General features: G+C 35.7%; 7 protein-coding genes, 1 non-coding gene and 1 pseudogene across 8 annotated transcripts; all 9 read right to left on the bottom strand.

Annotated features, from left to right (window-relative positions):
* Nucleotides 1-328: 328 nt before the first annotated feature.
* Nucleotides 329-1,203, bottom strand: LOC147290524 (RING/U-box superfamily protein). The gene has a single exon (XM_086236339.1). It carries the CDS (start codon nt 1,129-1,131, stop codon nt 529-531), a length of 603 nt encoding a protein of 200 aa, XP_086092465.1. The 5' UTR covers nt 1,132-1,203; the 3' UTR covers nt 329-528.
* Nucleotides 1,204-2,690: 1,487 nt separating this feature from the next.
* Nucleotides 2,691-3,593, bottom strand: LOC147290525 (Late embryogenesis abundant (LEA) hydroxyproline-rich glycoprotein family). The gene has a single exon (XM_086238272.1). It carries the CDS (start codon nt 3,488-3,490, stop codon nt 2,825-2,827), a length of 666 nt encoding a protein of 221 aa, XP_086094398.1. The 5' UTR covers nt 3,491-3,593; the 3' UTR covers nt 2,691-2,824.
* A 2,854-nt stretch (nt 3,594-6,447) lies between these two features.
* Nucleotides 6,448-7,516, bottom strand: LOC147290526 (late embryogenesis abundant protein At1g64065-like). Its single transcript, XM_086238296.1, has one exon. It carries the CDS (start codon nt 7,303-7,305, stop codon nt 6,652-6,654), a length of 654 nt encoding a protein of 217 aa, XP_086094422.1. The 5' UTR covers nt 7,306-7,516; the 3' UTR covers nt 6,448-6,651.
* A 552-nt stretch (nt 7,517-8,068) lies between these two features.
* On the bottom strand, nt 8,069-8,141 carry TRNAA-AGC (transfer RNA alanine (anticodon AGC)). Its single transcript has one exon. It is a non-coding gene; the product is annotated as a tRNA-Ala (tRNA).
* Nucleotides 8,142-8,474: 333 nt separating this feature from the next.
* Nucleotides 8,475-9,862, bottom strand: LOC147290528 (desiccation protectant protein Lea14 homolog). Its single transcript, XM_086238605.1, has 2 exons — nt 9,554-9,862; nt 8,475-8,827 (listed from the first exon to the last, which is right to left on the bottom strand). The coding sequence occupies exons 1-2, from the start codon at nt 9,850-9,852 to the stop codon at nt 8,551-8,553; spliced, it is 576 nt and encodes a 191-aa protein (XP_086094731.1). The 5' UTR covers nt 9,853-9,862; the 3' UTR covers nt 8,475-8,550.
* Nucleotides 9,863-10,852: 990 nt separating this feature from the next.
* Nucleotides 10,853-11,395, bottom strand: LOC147290529 (desiccation protectant protein Lea14 homolog). The gene is made up of 2 exons (XM_086235812.1): nt 11,190-11,395; nt 10,853-11,093 (listed from the first exon to the last, which is right to left on the bottom strand). The coding sequence occupies exons 1-2, from the start codon at nt 11,393-11,395 to the stop codon at nt 10,853-10,855; spliced, it is 447 nt and encodes a 148-aa protein (XP_086091938.1).
* Nucleotides 11,396-12,601: 1,206 nt separating this feature from the next.
* Nucleotides 12,602-13,548, bottom strand: LOC147290530 (desiccation protectant protein Lea14 homolog). The gene is made up of 2 exons (XM_086236568.1): nt 13,264-13,548; nt 12,602-12,883 (listed from the first exon to the last, which is right to left on the bottom strand). Exons 1-2 carry the CDS (start codon nt 13,467-13,469, stop codon nt 12,643-12,645), a joined length of 447 nt encoding a protein of 148 aa, XP_086092694.1. The 5' UTR covers nt 13,470-13,548; the 3' UTR covers nt 12,602-12,642.
* A 1,510-nt stretch (nt 13,549-15,058) lies between these two features.
* Nucleotides 15,059-15,896, bottom strand: LOC147290531 (desiccation protectant protein Lea14 homolog). The gene is made up of 2 exons (XM_086237278.1): nt 15,691-15,896; nt 15,059-15,299 (listed from the first exon to the last, which is right to left on the bottom strand). The coding sequence occupies exons 1-2, from the start codon at nt 15,894-15,896 to the stop codon at nt 15,059-15,061; spliced, it is 447 nt and encodes a 148-aa protein (XP_086093404.1).
* Nucleotides 15,897-18,779: 2,883 nt separating this feature from the next.
* On the bottom strand, nt 18,780-19,976 carry LOC147290532 (desiccation protectant protein Lea14 homolog; annotated as a pseudogene).
* Between the last annotated feature and the right edge of the window lie 1,869 nt (nt 19,977-21,845).

Consider the following 21,845-nt stretch of genomic DNA (forward strand, 5'->3'; position numbering starts at 1 on the left):
AGTAAAGCATGCTACTTGGAAAATACATGACTATGAGTCACGACCACTGCAAGAAATCTTCAGGAAAACCCTGCAATCAAGGATTTAACAGAAGCCTTCAAAAATATAGAAATAAGGGTTGGTTTCCAAATCCCAGTTGCAGATCAGAGATTCACAGCTCACGATCATATCAAACTCTAAAATTGGCTAAAATGAAAACCAGTATTAAGAATTCACCATGATTAGCTAACAAGCAAGAAAGACAGACAGACACAAGCTAAAGATGAATGGTTTAAGTGAAATCGAAGTTGTTGCTTTATCATCACAATGAAAGGAAACATTAAACAAATTGCTTGAAACTCAATTCGTTTGTTGCATAATGTACTTCAATCACCAATATCACACTCGAACCCCCAACTCTACCAAAAAAGAAAATTTACATTTTCCAAACCAAGCAAACAAATGAGCAACCACTCTTCACACCCAACCAAACTAACATAATTTCAAGAAAAAAAAAAACCCAAAAAAAAAAGAAACCCAGAAAGCCAATCACCTCCTCCATCTCCGATCCGCGGCGTACTGCGACAAGGGCACTACTTCCTGCAAGGGCGTGGACAGAGGGGTCGGCAGCGGCGAGTTCCGGCAAACGGGGCACGACCCGTTGAGTTTGAGCCACGCGTCGAGGCAGAAGAGGTGAAAGTAGTGCCTGCACTCCGGCATCATTCTTAGCATCTCGGCGTCCTTGTAATCGCACAAGCAGATCGAGCACGTGGACGACGACTCGGCGTTTTTGCCCAGTTCCTTGGAGAATTGGAATTTGGGGTAGGAGTTGATGACGCTAGGGTGGAGGCCGACGACGGCGTTCTCATCGTCGTCTTGTTGCTGCTGCTCAATGTCGTCTTCGGCGACGAAGATGATGCGGGGGAGGATGACGCCGCCGTCGGAGTTGGGGTTGGGGTTGGGGTTCTGGGTTGGGGTTTGGGAGGCGGTGCGGTGGCGGGAGACGCGGCAGCAGATGTAGGAGGCGAGGAGGAGGGTGGAGAGGAGTACGAGGAAGCCGAGGGCGATGGCTATGGCGTAGCCGAGGCCGAGGGTAGAAAGGTAATTTGGCGGGGGGGCGGAGGAGGTGGTGGGGGTTGTTGGGGTGGACATTGGGTGAGGAGAGGGGAAGAGGGGGTTTTAGCCATTGGAGTTGGGGGGGATTTTTTTTTGGGGGGTGGGGGTGAGAGAAGGTGGGTGGGTGCCTCCAGCTGCTGCATTTAATACTAACAGAGAGAGGCATTAAATTTGGTGGGAAAATCTGAGTGGTCACTGGTCACTGCCTAGATACCTTCTTTTGCTCTCTCCTTCTCATTTCTTTCCTCTTTTTTGTGCTTGTGGCCTTGTGGGGGGTTTTGGATTTCACTTTCTTTGGGTTTTAAGCCCTTTAAAACATGTTGTTATGTTTCTTGGGCTTGGGCTTACTAACAGCTTTTTGTACTCATGTCTTGTAGGGTTCATGCATTTATAGTCAAATTGATAAGTCATATCACACCTCAGCTCAATTGAGTGGTTCCAGCAGAATTACTACTCCTAAATCATGTGATAATCACGTGGTCATGTGTAGGTCTTACATATTGTATACAACAAATAAATTAACCATATATGTGTCTCTTGGAAAAAAAAAAAAAAAACCATATATATGTCTCACATATTGTATATAATAAGAAATAAGTAAGTTTTAGCCTTTTAAAAATTACAAATTTGTTAAAAATAGTTATAAATTATTAGACGACCGGTGTAAATTATAAAGACAATCTATCTTCTCTCTCTCCAATTAATGGAAATCAGTTTCCCTCATAAAATTTCTCTTGATTCTCTCTCTTTCTCTGATTTCCTTTACAAAATGTGATTGTATAAGATGAGTGTTTGATCTTCTTCACACTTAGCATTTTTTTTTTGGCCAACACACTTAGCATTAAAGAAAAAAAAAAACATTAATTTTTGTATGTAACCGTTAAAATAGTGACTAGTGAGTATAACATATTTACCTTCAAAACAACACGCCTTTCGGTGAATATGCATACTACTAATTTTCTTGTTTTTTTCTAACACTCATATGGGTATTCATGAATGTAATGAGCAATTCAACTAAAGAACTGGGTCATATGAATTATTTTTCTTTATATGCGTGAAAATTTGGTCAACGCAATCCTCGAATTCAAATAATAAAGCTGGATTCGATCGGCAGTCTCCAAAGCCATACTTTTGGAACTATATATTAATCAAATTCCACTGAAGCAAAAGTTGGCATCCAAACATAACTAATTTGAATAGTTTAAACTTTAAAGACGCTTAGGAGATGTTTACGGAAGCAAGTCATCACACGGCATTTTGTTGAGTATAGACTTATATGCATTTTATATAGAGTGCAGCCAAAATATTCGAATGGAGTACGTTTTCAATATTGAATCAAATCAAAATGCAAAGCATCATGTATCATGTGTTAAATATTTTAATAAAAGAACCGTTAGTTATATTGGTGTGTTCTTTAACCACTAAAATGAGTTTGATAATTATCTAATATGATATCAAAATTTAATTATAAAAAGTATTGAATTTGAAATATCCGGTCTTTCATCCTCACTTATTTGTTGTTTTGTAAGGCATTTCATTTTGAATTCATCTAATTACTCAAAACCCAATATAAGAAAAGAAGAGGAAAACATAAAAAAGAAAGTAAAGTCCATGCTTTTACATATTATATATAGTCAATACCATATTTGTAAACCCTATTATTATCACTAATTCACTACAAATTTGTCTTATTCTACTCTACCTTCAATCAATAAACAAACACATATAACTAGAGCTTAACCTTCCTCTTACACTTTTGATCTTGAATTGCCTGGCTAGAAATATTAACCGTCATGGTGCAATTCATTTTCACAACCACATGTTTCTTTATAATATTCAACATCTTGACCCTCCCTGGAATCCTAGAATAGCTGGTCATGGTCAACAAGCCCGACCCCACGTCTGCCTTCAGGTTTGGGTTGGACGTGAGCCGGTCCGTGATGATATCTACCGTGATATTCATCCTCATGGTTCGCCGGGTCTTAGCTTGGCCCGGCGAGCCACGTGCCTCCCCCACCACAGTACCATGATAGTACAGCGTGGTGGTGGTGTTACTGTACTTGAACGAAGCAACGTTCGGGTTTTTCACCGACACGTCCGCGGTGAGCGATATGTTGGAGCCCGGCTTGGGGGTGGTGTTGTTGTTGATCAGCTCCAGCCTCGTGACCGTGACGCCGTTCATTTTGATCTTTGGCTCCTTCACGCGGAAGACGGTGAAGGCTAGAATTATGATCACCACGGCTTGGATTAAGACCACGGCTGTTATGCAGCCACAACACTTGATGAACTTCTTATTGTGTTGACCTTGTTTTAAGTGGAGGCCGGCTTCGTCGTCGTCGCTGATCAGGCGGTGGTCGGCGGGGGCTAGGGGTCTGGCCTGCTCCTTCTCCACCATGGCTGGAGGTGTTGAGATGAGGATGAGGATTGAGGAGATACGAAGGTTTATTTTGTTGGAGGGAGCTACAGGCTATAGCCTTAGTTGGAAGTAGTGTTGGGCTTAGAGTTTGGACTTCATTTTATAGTGTCACATTGTAAGTAAAGTAGGAGTTTGTATGATGGGCTAGTTTGAGTCTCAACAAAGTGTTGACATTAAGAGATTTTTGTGGCTTCTGCCTATTTTTCAAGCTGCTGAATGTTGACTTACACTCAATTAAGCATGAGTTCACATAGAATTGTAATATGAAACTGCTAGTACTGTTTAGGACTGGGGCATAATCTGACAGAATCATAAATGATTTCTATTTTAAAAGCAAGGAAAAGATTTAAAATGGTTATAGAGCTTCATAGATCCAAAATCCATGGAAAAAATATTTTTCTACTTTGATCCAAAATCCATGAAATAAAATAAATTTTTTTTATATTTTGATTTATGTTGATATCTAAAGTTTACATACTGACATAGAAGTTTTTCTCTCGTGAACAAAGATGTATTGACAGACAAAAACATACAAAATTAAGGAATGGAAAATTCGAAACTAGAACCTTTTGCAAACGAGATTCATATACCATATTAGACAACCACTTACCTAAAAACTTAAACCTAAACTAGTTAAGAAATAAGTCAATAATATTTATCAAATTAACACCATAGTACTTTAAGAAAGTTGCAACCATATTTGCAATGGCTATAGAATTTTTTTTTTTTTTTTAATAAACGGCAGCAAGAAAATGATTTAATAAACGGCAGCAAGAAAATATAGAAATTAAATAAATTGTGATCTTAATTAAGCATATATAATATAATTTATTGTGAAAAGGATTGATTTTATGCAGACAGGTATTTTTAGCATTTTTCAAACATGGTGGTGCTGCTGCCTACCTTAGTGATAAGCCTAACCACATAAATTTCCGATAAATCATCATTTCATGTAATTGACTATTATCATTTCAAATATAAAAGACTATCTCCACTGTTATAATTCTCAACTGTGCCACCAACTTATAACTAGTTTCTCCACCTTAAAATAAATGGAAGAGACCCTTGTTTACCCGGCGCTCTTATTTTGACAATGTTTAGTTAGCATCACAATCTTTTGTGATCTGCCAGCATTAACTGCAAAAGCCTTCACAATGTGTACAAAAGTACTACACGAGCTCGTGCAGCACATGTGATTAACTAATGCAAGTATATGTATCAATCATAAAGAGTAGTGTTGTAGATTCTAATTTGGTATTTTAAATTTAGATCTCAAATGATGTGATAGTGTTTTATTCATTCATATATGATTCATTGTAAGACTCATTTATTTTATAACTTGTAAAATATTTATATGTGTAATGACATATTATTTGGAATATATATTTGAAATTTTTTTATGTGTAATCGGAATACTATGTAGCGGTATGACCAATCTAATTATATTATATTATAAGTACAATTTTAAGGCTATTATTTAAGATATAGAATTTTAAATATTAATATTTATATACATGTTATTATTTGAATGAATTGTTATACCATATCATGTGTTACAGTCGCGTAGAAAAATTTCTCTCAAATTTAAGATATAATTGTAAAATCGCTAATAGTATTGATAAATAATAATCTTAATCAAATTTATAAATTTTGGTAATCATGTATGTGACTATGTGAGTGCGACAAGTTTGCTAAATGGTAATATTCCCAGAAACAGAGTAAAAAGACATGGCATTGGTAGTTGAGAACTCTGATTTCTCTGCTGTGAAGAAGTTGCACATTACCTAATTATCCCACTATGTGAGTATGGGAAAATTCATGTGTGTGTTTTTTTTTTCTTTTTTTCAACCCTCCTTTTCTCTTTGCCTTTTGGTCTAATATAACAAATTTTATTCAATTTCCCTTTTAGGAGATGGTCACACACTCACACTCACACTCACACACTTGTGACATGCCCCTGTTCCCACCTTTTGGGCCTGTCAAATTTAAAGTCTGCATACCAAACCTGGCCAGACAGGCCCTTTAGAATCTTTGCAGGCCTGACTTTCTCTGGACAACACATATCAGTTTCAACAAAACCACCAGAACAACCATAACTGCAAACACCAATGTTGCAGGAGTGCTTGCTTTTACAGTGGAGCTCTTGGGAATCTTGCAATAGTACTTCCAAGTAGTGTGAAGACTTCAAGAGATGGTTTGCAATTTAATTGCAATGAAAATGCTACAATATGAAGATTTTGTCTGTATAAATCAAATTCATACCACTTGTTTTCAGGGGATGACTGTTATTTCTGTTGGGGAATTAATACAAAAGTGGTTCTTGCACAATGCAGGTATACCAATGACTTTTGAGAAATAAGAAAAGGAAATCAAACAGAGAACTAAAGTCGGTTGTAAAATATGTGTATGCATGTAAGTGTTATGTTAAGTTGTACAAAATCAGGGTCCAAAATAATATGTTTGACTGACTTGTGGGGACTAGAGATGTAGACAAACAAACAAACATCTGTTTATTTTCTATACCATTAATTTAAAGAAGCTTCTGCTGGACCTAGCTACTTTCAACAATATAGATACATGTTCTTTTCCTTCACTAAATCCTTGAAAGCCCTCCTAGTTTTATAGAAAAAAAAAAAATTAAAATAAATAAATGACGACATATATGGAAGTCCTCAAGACTGAGCCTCAAAATTAGGAGCATCAAATTTGTTAAATTCTGAATCCATCACAGTAGTAATTGCATCAATTTTTTTGGTAAACAAGATATGAAGGTTTCATTATCTTTGATTCTTTGCTTGCTGCAAGCCTGCAAGTCTCTAACTTTTGGAAACCATGCATCTGTTTAAAATATGATCAATCAATAGCAACCGAGCCTCTCCCCATTCAAAAAAAGGAAGATAAATTATTGCCTTTATATAGGAAAATTAAGCAAGAGAAAAAAGAAAATTGAAAATTTCATTCAGCTGTTTCAGGTTCTACAAACAGAATAATATTTACAAATAAAGACATACAATAATCATCACAACTATCTGAAAAAACAATAATAGCTGCACTGGAAAAAAACTGTAAAGGGTACAAAAAATTCCAGACCAAGAAGAAGAAATTAAGCAATAAGTTTAGAGGCCTCTGAAGGTCAGATTTCAATGGCAGTTGAAGTCCTGGATTGCCTGCCTGGCCAAATTGATTGTCAAAGTGCAATTCATTTCCCCATTTCTTCTCTTCTTCACCAACCCCATCATATTCACCTTCCCACTCAACTTGCTATAGCTCCTCAAATTCAAAACCCCTTCACTAATCTCACTGCTTGATCTGCCATCACTTCCTATTCCTTCAATCTTTGCCTCCACCAAAATACTCACTTTCTTGCTGTGCCTCATCTTAATAGACCCTTTTGAAATTGTTCCTTGCCCAACTGTCTCATCCCCATATGACAAAACCACAACACCCTCATCATATTTGAACCCACCCCAATTTTGATTCTTGACCTGAATTTCTTCCCTCAGTGTCATGTTGATGGTGGTGGGTGTGGGTGTCCCAAGCACCATGCTCATATTCTTCACAGAGGTTGCAGCCAACTTGACATCAGGGTCTTTGAAGCGAAACACAGTGAGAGCAAGCACACCAAGTACTACAACTTGGAGCAGAACTAGTGCAACCACAATTCCACAGTATTTGATTCTTCTTTTCCTGGGAAGTCCTGCCTGGGGAGAAAAAATTGGTATCCCTTCTTCTTCTTGTTGTTGTTTTTCTCGCTTTGAGCCATCGGGTTGGTGATGTTGGTCCTTCTCAGCCATGTTTGAGTTCTTGAGAGGCTATGTATGAAGAATTGAAGATGGGTACTTTTTTTTCTCTATTTTGTTGGAACCAAATTAAAGTAAAAGGCAGTGAAGAAATTTTGGTGAACAACGTGTGCATGATGACTTTGAAGGGTCTTCCACGACCTGTTGTGAAATATCTATGTAGCAATTTGATTTGCTGTTCTGTTTTTTAGGCAGAGCGCGACTTTGTTGAATAACAACAACAAGAATAATGGACTTTGACAGGAACCATTCCCATTAGGAAGTCTTGCAGTGGCTTAATTAATTCAAACATGGGTTAAAAAGGAAAAGTATGTTTTGCCATATTTATTACTACATAATTATTGGGGCCCGTTTGGCACTGCTTTTAAAATTGTCAAAAGCGCTTTTAAATTAGTAAAAGCGCTTTTGGTAGCGTTTGGCAAAAATAATTAGAAGTGCTTCTGAGTTATAAAAGCGCTTCTAAGGGATTTTTTGAGAAGCACCTGACAAGTGCTTCCTCAAAAAGCACTTTCAAGTACTTTTGCATGAACAACTTAGAAGTTTTATAAAAATTTATATGTACTTCTTAACATAAGCGCTTCTGATAAAAGCGCTACTAAATAAAAGTGCTTCTAAAAAGCAGTGCCCTACGGGCCCTTAGAGTGGAGAAGGTGATGGAAACACTCGACCCACAAAGCACAATGATTAACAAGAGAACTACTTGACTTTCTCTTCCTCCTGAAACAAAAATGGGACAAAAATGAAGACTTAAAAAAGATGGAGATGCGGGGTATCGATCCCCGTACCTCTCGCATGCTAAGCGAGCGCTCTACCATCTGAGCTACATCCCCGTTTGAAACTAGATTCGTATTTTAAGGTTTATATTACTTTACATCCATTCTCAAATGAATAAAAAAAGGTTCATCTTTTCAATATAATTCTTTCCTAAAATCCCTGAATACATTACTCAAACAAGGTCGTGTGCACTTGTGCAGGGATGATCGAAGCAATGTTAAAATGGAATCGGTCCAAATTCAAGCTCACTTTCAAGGGAGTAATTGAATAATTAATTGCTTAGACAATAACTTGAAAATAATTAATTGATATTCATGAATCATGACATACATAGTATTGCATGTGTAATACTAGATACTCATACACAAATTATTATTTCTACCTTTTAATCTTATCATCTCTCTCTTAATATTCAACCAATTCTTTTATTTATCCTTCAAGGCATCACAACACAAACTATAAGAATTACAGTTCGATTTTGTCGAGCAACATGCTAAATAGATCGTCCATCTTGAACTCGCCTTGTGTACAAGGGAGTTGCAAGGGAACGTTCCCAACGATGGGAAGTTGAATTGTGAGGTTGAAATCGAAGGTGTAGTCAATGTCTCCATCTCCATCTCCATAAACGTCGTTTGCCAAGTTCATCAGCATACTGCTTGGCACCTTTACTAACACAAGCAACATGGATTCTTCTCCTGCCTTCAGCCACACACCCTCCTTCAATGTCCCTGACAAAATCTCACTGCTCCACACACACACAAATTAAGTCGAAACAAATAGCATTAATTGAATTCCAAGCGAGTTATTTTCATTGAATTATTCTACATAAAGATAAGGCTTAATTGTAAAAATGGTTATTCTCAATTTTGTCAACAAATTATATTTTGTATTAAAATAATCCATAAAATGTCAATTGTGTCATAATTTGGTTCAAATCGTCAACTCCGTTTGATTTTCCGGCCACGTAAAATCAAACAGAAATTTAATAGAGTTGACAACTTTGAGCTTTGACTAAACCAGAATATGATTGACATTTCATGTACCATTTTAGTACAAAATTTAGTTTGTGGACAAACGCGTAAGTTTGTGAACCATTGCTACAATTAATTCTAAAGATAATATTTTCTTTTCGAATGGTCTAACATGATATTTTTGATGGCAGAACAACCTGGTGCTACCCCATAAATTTTTGTTGTACTGAGTAGATTTTAGAGCCCAAAACATCCCAACCCACCCTATCTCCCATCTTCGATCATGACTTCAGCCCACCCCACCCTCATGTCTAGCCCACTATCCTTTTATGGTTTAGTCCCTTATCCCAGCCCTATGGACCCTAGGTAGGTTGTTAGATTGTCGGCATGATCGATTAACTGATTTTTTTTTTAGCGGGTGGCCCAAGTTCACAGTTGAACAATATAATATCTCAAAAAACCAAAAAGAGGAGTCCAAGAAGACAATTTGATCAAACCTGCCATTGCTTATGATTTTGAAAGAGGCCTGATTGGCAGGCACAGAAAACGGAAAGGGGTTGTACACAGAGATCTTGAAAAGGACTTCCATGGAATCAAAGCTGAGGCTCTCAAACTCAAAGCCTACAATAAGCGCAGACCTCTTCTTCATCTCAGCCAATTTTCTTTCCACATAGCCCTCGGCCTTGCTCACTATATAGTTCTTGGCACTGCCCACCAAGTGTGACACTTTCAAATACATTGAAGAAAAAAGAGACGCAACTCTTTGCATCATTGTTGGAGAGGAAAACACAGACATTGAAATTAAATTTGAGTCTAGTTATTATGCCTTCCATAGAAAATGAGAATTTGGGTAACATGTAAATGTAATATAGGAGGTGCATTTGTGGCTTAGGATCAGCAAGAAGTACAGCTTGGGCCAAACCATAATGATCCTTTTCGTGGAACTCTTCCTTGTGCTTGTAGTTGTAGTCCCAATATAGAAATAAAGAACAAGGTTCCTCCTTGTATTTGATATAGAATTTGTTCTCTAAATTCATATTGTACGTGGAAGCAATATTATGTGTCTATATTCCTTATCCCTTTCCCCTATCATTTCCAATATTATGTGTCTATATATATTCCTTATCCCTTTCCCCTATCATTTCGATCCATTGGTCATGTTTTGTATTTGAGAAACTTCTTCCCTCATATAAATATATGCACTCAAAATTGTCAGTCTATTTTTGTTTACCTCCTTGACTCTAAGCTTCCATATTCGATCTGATCGATAGACTCAATCATATCTCTTCAATCCAATTCTAAATCGTACCATATAGGAATACATGATAACAAACTGAGATATGTATATTTTTCAAAGGACAGCAATGGGAAGAACGAAAATAAATTAGTACAAGGGACTTCAATCTATTCACGCCCATAAACATGTTTTTTTAGGCTTAATATCACCTTATATAATTCCACATTCGTTACTTCATGTATTTATATATACAGTTCATTTGTTTGATTAAAGTAGGAGACAAATGATTTTCGATTTGATTAATTTTTTGCATGAATAATTTATGAATAGAAGTCTAAAACTAGACGGTTCGGATTGTTGAAAAAGTACATGGAAATGGACCCCATGAAATATTTTACAAATAATTTTATTTGTAAGATCCTACAATGGAGTCTTTCTATATATATATATATATATATATATCAACTACATTTCATGTATTATAACATATAGGCAATGGTTTTTTATTTTTTGGGTCAATTAATAACATAAAGAAAGCTTGAGAGACTTGAAATGCAAATCAGATGAGACTGGGAAGCTTCATCTCGCCCTTCTTAGACAGGGGTATGGTAAAGTTGCCAATGACAGGAAGGTCTATGGTGAGCCCCAATTCCAAGTCATAGTCGATGTCCCAATCTGCACCAACGTCCTTTGCCAAGGTCACCAGTACACTGTGTGGCACCTTCACAGGTACCTCCAGCAGCGTAGTGTCACTTGCCTTTATGGACCCAGGGTCTGGGATTGTCCCAGATACAATCTCCCTGAAACATATACATCGATATATATATCTACAGCTTGATGTCACATAGAAATTGTAAAGCACATAAAATGAAGGAGTCTAAGAATAAGATTGGAACCTGCCAACACTTCTGAGGGTGTATGAGATCTGACAGATGGGAATGGCATGTCCGTACGGATTGGTGACATGTACCTTGGCAAGGTACTCAACAGAGTCGAGGCTCACCTTCTTAAAATCAACGTCCGTCAGACTTGCCTCCGGCTTCTTTACATCAGACAGCTTATCTGCCACAAAGTTTTTGGCCTTGTCCATAAACTGCGACATTTTCTCAAACAAACAACAAACCGATCGATGGATGATAGATTTCAGCTGCCCTTACAGTTTCAGATTGATTGCTATTTGGGGATTAATTTCATTTGGCTTATATATATATATATATATATATATATATATAGATTGAGGCTGTGCATTGCTGGATTTTTGGTTTTTGACACATACCAGTGAGGTTGCCATCTGTACACATGAAAGTGTATGTGTCCACTTGTGTTTCTTCCGCATTTCGAGATCTTGGATCGAGAGACTCGTTAGGCCCAGTTTGATATTGAACTGTGGCCAAAATAAACAATTTATTTTAACAGTTTTTTTACCAAATACTTTTGAGTTGAAAACTGTTAAAATAAACCGTTTATTTTGCCCCAAAGTATTTGATAAAAAAAGTATAAGCAGTTTATTTTCAAAACTGGAGTCAAAACAATTTTTGAGGCTTTAAAATAAGCATGTGAAGGGTTACTTTAACGTCATAGCAATTTTTTCTCACAATCACTTTATCAACCACTTTACCTTATTACTTTATCAACCACTTTACCTTATAGTAATACCAAATTAACTCTTAATATAGCAATCGTCCTCTATACATATGGTGTAATTATTCACTATATAGTATCATGTGTGCTGCTTGTTTAAGAAAACTATATTTTATACTAAGAACACTTGTCAGTGTATTAATAGAAGTTACACCATACATGACCTATCCCATTGAATCCCATTGAAATATATCTTAATTAATTAATGCTTACATTTTCGCACTAATATTCATATATTTAAGTAAGAGTAGATATTTTGGACCAAAAAAAAAAGTAAGGGTCAAGATTGGATAAGTCTCTTTATTCTCTTCACGTCAAAGGTGGCAGAATTTAAATAGAAAGCGAAGGTGACTCATTCATGTCTCTTCTACCTTCCCAATTTTTTGCTAAAGTCAAAAGTGTTGCTGATGAAAAAATATCTTATCTTAGTGGGCGTTAGCAGACCTTTTTCATTCTTCCATTTCTATATACTGATATACTCGATCATATTTCTTCTGGCTTCTTAACTCTTGAGTAATTTAGTCAATATTTCACAACACAAATAATTCAAGGAGCTTTAATTCACACCATAAACATGTTTTTGGACTAAAATATCACATTACTTCCACAACCATTACTTATTGTACTTATATATATATATATAAACCACAAGATGTGTAGCATCACATAAAACAAAGTTTGTGAGGCTTAAAATATATGCACATATGATCAGATGAGGCTGGGAAGCTTGAGCTCGCCCTTCTTAGACAGTGGTATGGTAAAGTTGCCAATGATAGGAAGGTCAACAGTGAGCCCCAATATCAACTCATAATCAAAGTCCCAATCAGTACCAACGTCCTTTGCCAAGCTCACCATCACACTGTGTGGCACCTTCACAGGCACCTCCAGCACGGTTGTGTCACTTGCCTTTACAGACCCAGGGTCCGGGACTGTCCCAGATGCAATCTCACTGAAATATAAACATCAAACCCACTTAGAATATAATCATGGCCAACACCTATTACCTTTACGGCTTTACTAAATTAATGAATCCAAGAAATTAAGCCCTTGTTTGTTCAATTGGGTACCACCTAATTGAATTAATCGAACTAGAAAAAATTCAACATCCGGTCACCCATCGAATTGATGACATACAAACACTTTATTTTTATCTGGGTACGAGAATTCGAACATGTGCCATCTTCATTAGGTTACAAACATTATATAAAGAAATACCACTAAATCGAATAACATAAATTAAGCGAAAAAAGAGAATTCCTGAAATAGATCTAGTTAGATGCAATAAGAGGCATGAAAGCAGCAAGTTTAAGAGTAAGAATTGGAATTAACCTGCCAGCACTCTTGAGGGTGTAGGTGATCTGACAGATGGGGAGGTCATGTCCATAGGGATTGGTAACAGAAACCTTGCTCAGGTACTCCACAGAATCCAAGCTGACCTTCTTGAAATCAACGTCCGTAAGATCTGCCTGTGGCTTCTCTACGTTACCCACCTTCTCTGCCACAAAGTTCTTGGCCTTGCCCAGAAGCTGCGACATTTTCTCAAACACACACAAAACAAACAGCAAAGCGATCGATGGATAATAGTTTCTGCCGCCACTCCTTACACTTTGAGCTACTTTTACTGATACTTTGTGATATTTCTCTGGATATATATAGATACAGATACAGGTGGTATGCATTACAGGATATTTCTGGGTTTCTTACACGTGTCAGTCAGTTCGCCAGGTGGACACATGACGTGACAGTGTACGTGTCCGCTCGAGGTTTCTCCGCAGCAGTGTAATTTGTGTATTTGAGTAAGGTGTCACCGTGTCACAGATATATACTTTTAATCTCTTTTCACATCAACGGTATAGAGTGATGGTCTCTGTGAGTGGCTTGGATGTATTGTAAAGGTAAAATGAGTCATGATCCAATTCGAGTGATGCTCTCTGTTTTTTGGTAAGAACTAAGAAGTGATTGTCTCTTTACTAACTTTTGATAAATTCGAGTGATGAAAAATGCTCTTTAACCTAATTTTTTTACCTGCTTTAAACTACAACTTTTTTCTCCATCATTGTTCTCATTTTCAACATAATTGCTTAATTTAAGATCTACAGTTATCATCCACGTCTGCATTTATAATTTTATTTTAAAATATATACTCCAATAAGATACGAATTATTCTTTAATAAAGCTCAACACATGCATTTTCCTTTTTATTTTAATTTTCTTAGTTTTTTAAAAATGAGTTAGTCAAGTCAAAACATACCACATAAGTTGGTAAAATGTGTTAATCAAGTCTAATTAAACTTCTATAAATTGATATACTGATTCATATTTCTTCAACCATATGCGTTAGTCTAGTCTAAACTTCTATTGATATACTCCACTACTCATATGTCTTCAACCAACTTGATTCTATTACGCAAAGAATTCAAGGGACTTCTATTCACACTCATAAACAGACTTAAATGTCACATAAAGAGTAATTTAATTGGCACTCGAAACTGGGTGTGGTATATAAGTCATTAAGTCCCGAATATTTATGTGACAACCTGTTGTACATTTAATGGACATATGTAAATCAGATGAGAAATGATGGGAATATGTGCAAAACAAATACCACAGTCAATTATCTAGTGGTAATTGATTTTTTGATACACCCACAAGCACAACTGTTGGATGTCCTGTGGCAGCACAGTAGTATATGCTCAAACACCATAGATCCCCAATGGTTTTTGGCATTTTGCACGCATATGGCATGTGGTATATGGCTAGTTTTCTAGTAGTGACATGATCAATTCCAAATTCATTACTTTATCTGTATTATATAAAAAGCAAACAAGATTGCTAACTTTAATTTTTAAAATATCAAAAAATGTTCATACTTAATTAAAATATCAACCTAACAAAATATTATCAATAAAGGGAAAAAAGGTAAAATAAACAACTAATTAAAAAATTGAAAAAATAAATAAATAAAATAAAATAAAATAAAATAAAAACTCGCATACCAATGAATCATTCAATTTTCATGTAAAAAACAAATTAATGCGTTTTCACGCATACCAGGGTGCATGTACTTATATTTATGAATCACAAGAAATGTAGCATCACATAAACAAAGTTTGTTGCATATATATCAAGAGAGGCTGGGAAGCTTGATCTCTCCCTTCTTAGACAGTGGTATGGTAAAGTTGCCAATGATAGGAAGATCAATGGTGAGCCCCAATACCAACTCATAGTCAAAGTCCCAATCTGCACCAACATCCCTAACCAAGGTCACCAATACACTGTGTGGCACCTTCACAAGTACCTCCAGTAGGGTAGTGTCTTTTGCCTTTATGGATCCAAGGTCTTGGATTGTCCCAGATGCAATTTCCCTGAAAGATGTATATACACCAACCCAATTAGGATATGATCATGACCACAAAAATTACATGTTCTTCAACACCAACATCACCTAATCCCTATACAAAATAACTTGAGTCCTTGTTTGTTCAATTGGGTACACACCTAATTGATTTGGACTAGGAAAACTCATGTGATAAAGATTTTTGGTACATAACTCATGTCATAAAATGACTATATGAGATACAATTACTTTTTGAGATTCGAAGTTTAATAGATTCATTAATGACTTATCCTCTACTAGATAAAATGTTGTACCATCAGATATGATTGTATATAACAGTAACTGTACCAAAGACGAATTCTTGGACTAGATCTAAATTACAATATATATGGTAAAGTTTTAAGAGTAAGAGTTTGAACCTGCCTACACTTTTGAGGGTGTAGGAGATCTCAAAGATGGGAATGGCATGTCCATGGGGATTGGTGACAGACACCTTGGCAAGGTACTCTGCAGAGTCGAAGCTGATCTTCTTGAGATCAACGTCTGTGAGACTTGCCTCCGGGGTCTCTATACCAGCCAGCTTTTCTGCCACAAAGTTCTTGGCCTTGTCCAAAAACTGCGACATTTCTTAAACACAAACAACAAAGGGACCGATAGGTAATAGATTTCAGCCCGCCTTAAAGTTTTAGACTGACTTATATTTCAGGATTTTTCTCTTGGGGTCTTATTTATATGATACAGAGATAGAGACACGCTGCTTTACTGTGCTTGGGGATCTTTATTCGCATCAACGATGGAGAGCGAGTGGTGGTCACAGTCATAATTGTTGTTTTTTTTAAAAAAAAAATAAAATTAGTCACGATTGTTATATACACAATTACACACACGTAAAGGCAAAAGTATAGATTTGCACTCTATAATTTCATAATTTGATTCTTTATGCCATAGATTTGTTCTTTATTATGGTGTATATTATGGTGTATTTTGTGCGGAAGAAGAATCACATTCGTTTAAATTTGAGCAAATTACACAAAGGTACCTCAACTAACCACTATATTTCACTTGAGTACCCCAATAAAAAAAAATTGCTCGTAGGTACCTCAATTACTGATTTTACACACCCAGGTACCTTCGTCAACTATTCCGTCAGGGAAGCCGTTAATTGTCCACGTGGCACACTGACATACCTTTAAAAAAATGCCACGTGGACAAAAAAATAATTAAAAATGAAATAAACTTTAAAAAATAAAATAATTATTTTAAAAAACTAAAAAAATTAAAAACACAATAATTAAATTAAAAAAACAAAAAAATAAAAAAATGGAGCACTGTTGCAGCACCCCTCCCACCCCTCCCTCTGAGACCCACCCAACCCAGCCACCCACCCCTCCGACCCCAGCCACCTTGTCGCCGACCCCAGCCACCACGCCGCCGACCCACCTGGCCACCCACCCTCTCTTTCCCCGCCCCTCTCTCTCTCTCTCTCTCTCTCTCTCTCTCTCTCTCTCTCTCTCTCCCCAGCCCCGAGCCCTCCTCCCTCCTTATCCCCCGCGTCAGCCACCACCCACCAAGGATGAGACCTGCTACTTTGTTGAAGCTTTGATCCAGTGCAATCTCAAATCACTTTGTGATGTGTCAGAGCGGCTTGCTGTGCAGGACCGCACTGAGCCAATTGATCGGCTCTAAAAATTGGAATTTAGAACATATTGTGGAAGCCAGAGGCTGCCATGGATGAAGCTTCCGATGCTTTCGCATCTCTGAGGTCTTGGAGACGAACAGGCATTAGTATACTTCCATTTCACAAACACACAACACGCTCATGCCAACGCGAGGGAGGAGGGAGGATGGCTCGGGGCTGGGGTTTCGGCGACAAGGTGGCTGGGGTCGGAGGGGTGGGTGGCTGGGTTGGGTGGGTCTCGGAGGGAGCGGTGGGAGGTGGAGGGAGGGGTGCTGCAACAGTGCTCCATTTTTTCTTTATTTTTTTATTTTTTTAATTTAATTATTGTGTTTTTAATTTTTTTTTGTTTTTAAAAATAATTATTTCATTTTTTAAAATTTATTTCATTTTTTATTATTTTTTTGTCCACGTGGCATTTTTTTAAAGGTATGTCAGTGTGCCACGTGGACAATTAACGACTTCCTTGACGTAATAGTTGACGGAGGTACCTGGGTGTGCAAAATCAATAATTGAGGTACCTACGATCAACTTTTTTTTATTGGGGTATTCAAGTGAAATACAGTGGTTAGTTGAGGTACTTTTGTGTAATTTGCCCTTTAAATTTATATTATAATAAGAAGTTTTTCTTAATGCAAGGGATGCAATGTGATTATAAATTGATTGATTGGCAACCATACACAAGTTACAAGTAATGTACAAGTAATGTAGTTGGTTGGAGCAAGAAGCAACCTCTTCTTGCTGCCTAGTTTTGTTGTTTGGGGTCTCTGACCCCAGTTAACCAAAAAAAAAAAAAAAGAAGAAACCTCTTCTTTTATCATTTTTCATCTCTTTTCTCTAAATTTCACTTTCTCTAATTTTAATATTAAGTCAAATGATCTGATCTTTAATTAAAGTAGAAAATTTTACTCTTCAAATTATATTTGATTGCCCATGAGTTTTAGCTCAAGTGGTCAAGATTTTGATATCAGATCTCCATGTAATAAAGAAAGAAAAAAGTATTTTGATTACCCATGTGGTAATTTGAAGAAAAAAAAAAAAATACTTAACACGGCTCCAAAAGACTTGAGCTTTACAAGCCAAATAGACTCACATATATAATGTCAGAATCTATATATATTGCCAAGCAATTCTCTCTCTTCAACATACCCGAGTAAGCTTGACTCTTCAAATGCTTTAAAACTAATATTTTATTCATTGTGGAAAATTGGCAGCAAATGAATTTGTTCAAATTAATAAAATAAAAGTAGAGAAAGACCAACAAAATAACAAAGTAATGAAACTGTAAAGTGTATTTGGAAAGGAAAATTTTAAGGGGACAATCCCGCTAGACATATACGTTGCTATTACTTAATGCGTTCCCAATTCTAATTCAATGTCTCCGAACAAAATAATTCACATAATTTTTTTTTTATAATTACAAATTTTATAGATAAATTTGACTGTTAAACTAACGCATTTCGATGAACTCTACAATTTTTAAAAGACAGAAAACTCTAACAAATAGGTATATTTTGAGTCTTTGACAGTTTGACTAATCAAATCCAAAACCACACATGAACAAACTATAGGTCACATATTGCTTCCCAGAAACCTATAGCATTTTCTTGTGGGATACTACAAATGAAAAATCCTTTTTATATCTTGTACCATAAAAAATCCGTTTGTTATCCCACTAACAAGTAAAAAGCATTAATGCAACATCAAAGCCATGGTGGCAAAGCATAATAAACAATCAAACCTAATACATCAGGCTTGCTTACCAAAAAGGAAACAAAAAAAAAAAAAAACATCGGACTCACAGTTTTGATTGTAAAACACTTACTCTCAAATTCATTTATGAAAAGAATTTGACTTTCGCTCTTTCTTTTTTTAATTTTTAACAATCCTGGCCTCAGTCTCCTTTTTCTTTTCGTCCTCGTCCTCGGCCTCCTTTGAACCCCAAATCATTTCAGATAGGGTGGGAAGTTTGATCTCGCCCTTCCTAGAGAGGGGTATGGTAAGGTTGCCAACTACAGGAAGATCAATGATGAGACCCAAATCCAACTCATAGTCAATGTCCCAATCTCTAGCAACATCCTTTACCAAGGTCACAATTATAGAATGTGGCACCTTCACTGGCACCTCTAGTATAGTAATGCCACTTGATTTGATCGAGCCAGGGTCTGGTATATTTCCAGATGCAATCACACTGATTCACATGTATACGTATACAAGTCAGACAATGGAGAACATTTACTGTACAAATATTTTATGTTATACAACACATTTAATAGTGGGGAATCAATATCCTAGTAGTGGCATGCCGAATCCATCAATATTTATTGGAAGAAAAAACGTCCTTATTGTCATATTTGCATTGTAGGATTTTCCCATAAAATTAAACAAGGCTAGCTTTTTATCACAAATGTGTGTGGATGCACATTTTCAAAACCAAATATTCAACATTTACAACCTAGTTGTAAACAAAATCTAATATATTAAAACCAAATGCATGTAAATTTTTTTAAATTTATGGGCCAACCTGAAACTCTCGAGATTAATTGATTCAAGAGAATTTTAGTTGTGAAATCAAAACTCATTTGGTTATCACAAATTTCGAAGGGGTTTCGGTTTTTGACACTTTTTATTGATTTCAAAACCGAAATCCCTTTAAACCGAACCGAAACTCTTCGATTTGATTTGCAAACCTCTATATGGCACCCGATTTAATCTAAACATCATTGCATGATCATGGACACAAAACTCATCACATATTCTTCAAAATCAAACGAGGGAAAAACAAAAAAATGGTGCAAAATAAGATTGAGTTGGAATTATATACCTGCCGCTGCTTTTGAGGGTGTATTTGATCTCACATATGGGGAGGGAATGTGAGTAGGGATTGTTGACAGACACCTTTGCAATGTAGTCCGCAGAGTCGCAGGACAACTTGTTGAAATCAACATCTGTGAGACTCGCATCTGGCGTTGGTATATTTGCCACTTTCTCTGCCACAAAGTTCTTGGCCTTGTCGATCAAGCCTGACATTTTCAAAGATACAGATGAACAAACAAGGAGATATAGATTTAAGCCTTTTTACAGTCCTTATCAATTTATTTTGGGTTATATATAATATAGGGCAATGCTATTTCCACTCTTTCATGAATTTTCACACTCCGTATGTGAGTGTTTTTAAAAACAATGAAATTTTATTTTGGAGCCCATTATTGGATAAATTGAGAGTGCTAATTATAGCAGTTTCCTATATATAGAAATTGCTTGATTTGCGGGGTTGTGACAAATTATGAACAAAGTTTCTGGAGTAGGATGGTCCTATATATCCACCTCCCGTCTCCAAATTACTCTAGAATCGTATAGGTGCTTAATTTGTACTTGGAGATATGTAATTGGATGATTTTAAGTACATATTTACGTTTCGATATTTAAGTACAGATTTAGAGGTCTTAAATTTAAATCTTCTCATCATTTGATAAAAGAAAAAAACTGAGGATTGAGATTGGATAATCGATCTCTTTCCATATCTTAAGGGTGGGGATCGAGTGAAGGTTTGCGAGTGGCTAGCTGTACATTAGGTCAAATTTAGCTCACCATGTATGCTCCTCCAACCAGATTTCTTTCTTTTTTTGTTACATTTTTATTTAATTGACAGAATTTTTTATTTTTCCTATAAACATAGAAATACAAATAAGGTCCATTGATTTTAACTACTAAATTTTAATGATTTTTTAGCTTAGGTACCAAAATTAAATAGCATTTTAGATTAGGTACTAGTTGAAAAGTCAAACAAAATAATAAAGTAAAAGGTATTATAATTTACAAATATTATATCACATGCCACTATAATAAAAAAATAAGGTCCATTGATTTTAACTACTAAATTTTAATAACTTTTTGGTTTAGGTACCAAAATTAAATAGCATTTTAGATTAGGTACTAGTTGAAAAGTCAAACAAATTAATAAAATAAAAAGTATTAGAATTTACAAATATTACATCACATGCCACTACAATAAAAAAAATAAAAATAATATTACATCACAAATATTTACATTAATTTATACTATATTGTATTATAAAAAATAAAAAAATCAATCCAGTCACAACTTAATTGTGACTGTCTTGGTAAATTGAAAAAGACAACTCACATCATTATACCATATATTATTTTGAGTAAAAGTATTGTTTTGACCTCTATTTATACTATATTGTAGTATAATTTCTCTAAAAAAATTCAATTAAGTCACAACTTAACTGTGATTGTCTCACAACTTAGATGTGACTGTCGTTTAGTCACAACTAAAATTTGAAGTTGTGAGTGTCGTACAGTCACAACTAAATGTGAAGTTGAGATTACATTAGCAAAATAATATAAAAGCCTCAAGGACAATTTTGTCAAAACCTTATAAATTTTAACTAACACTCTTCATATGTGGGCCAAAGGATAAAAATGTCAAATGGAAAAGGCTCAAATCAAAGGGGCTAACATATTTGTGACCTAATCTAAAAACTATATTTAAATTTGGTAGTTCAATTGAAATATTATATGGTCTTCATGCTATACCAAAAAATTATTGAGATTTGGTATTTAATCCTAATTTTCTAAAAAAAATAAAAAAAATATTACATCACAAATATTACATTAATTTATACTATATTGTATTAAAAAAAAAATCAATTCAGTCACAACTTAACTGTGACTGTCTTGATAAATTGAAAGAGATAACTCACACTACTATACTATGTATTATTTTGAGTAAAAGTATTATTTTGACCTCTATTTATACTATATTATAGTATAATTTCTTTAAAAAAAAATTCAATTAAGTCACAACTTAACTGTGACTGTTTCACAACTTAGATGTGACTGTCGTTCAGTCACAACTAAATTTGAAGTTGC

Source organism: Dryas octopetala, chromosome 3 (genome assembly GCF_963921425.1).
Source record: "Dryas octopetala chromosome 3, drDryOcto1.1, whole genome shotgun sequence".
Taxonomy (NCBI): Eukaryota; Viridiplantae; Streptophyta; class Magnoliopsida; order Rosales; family Rosaceae; genus Dryas; species Dryas octopetala.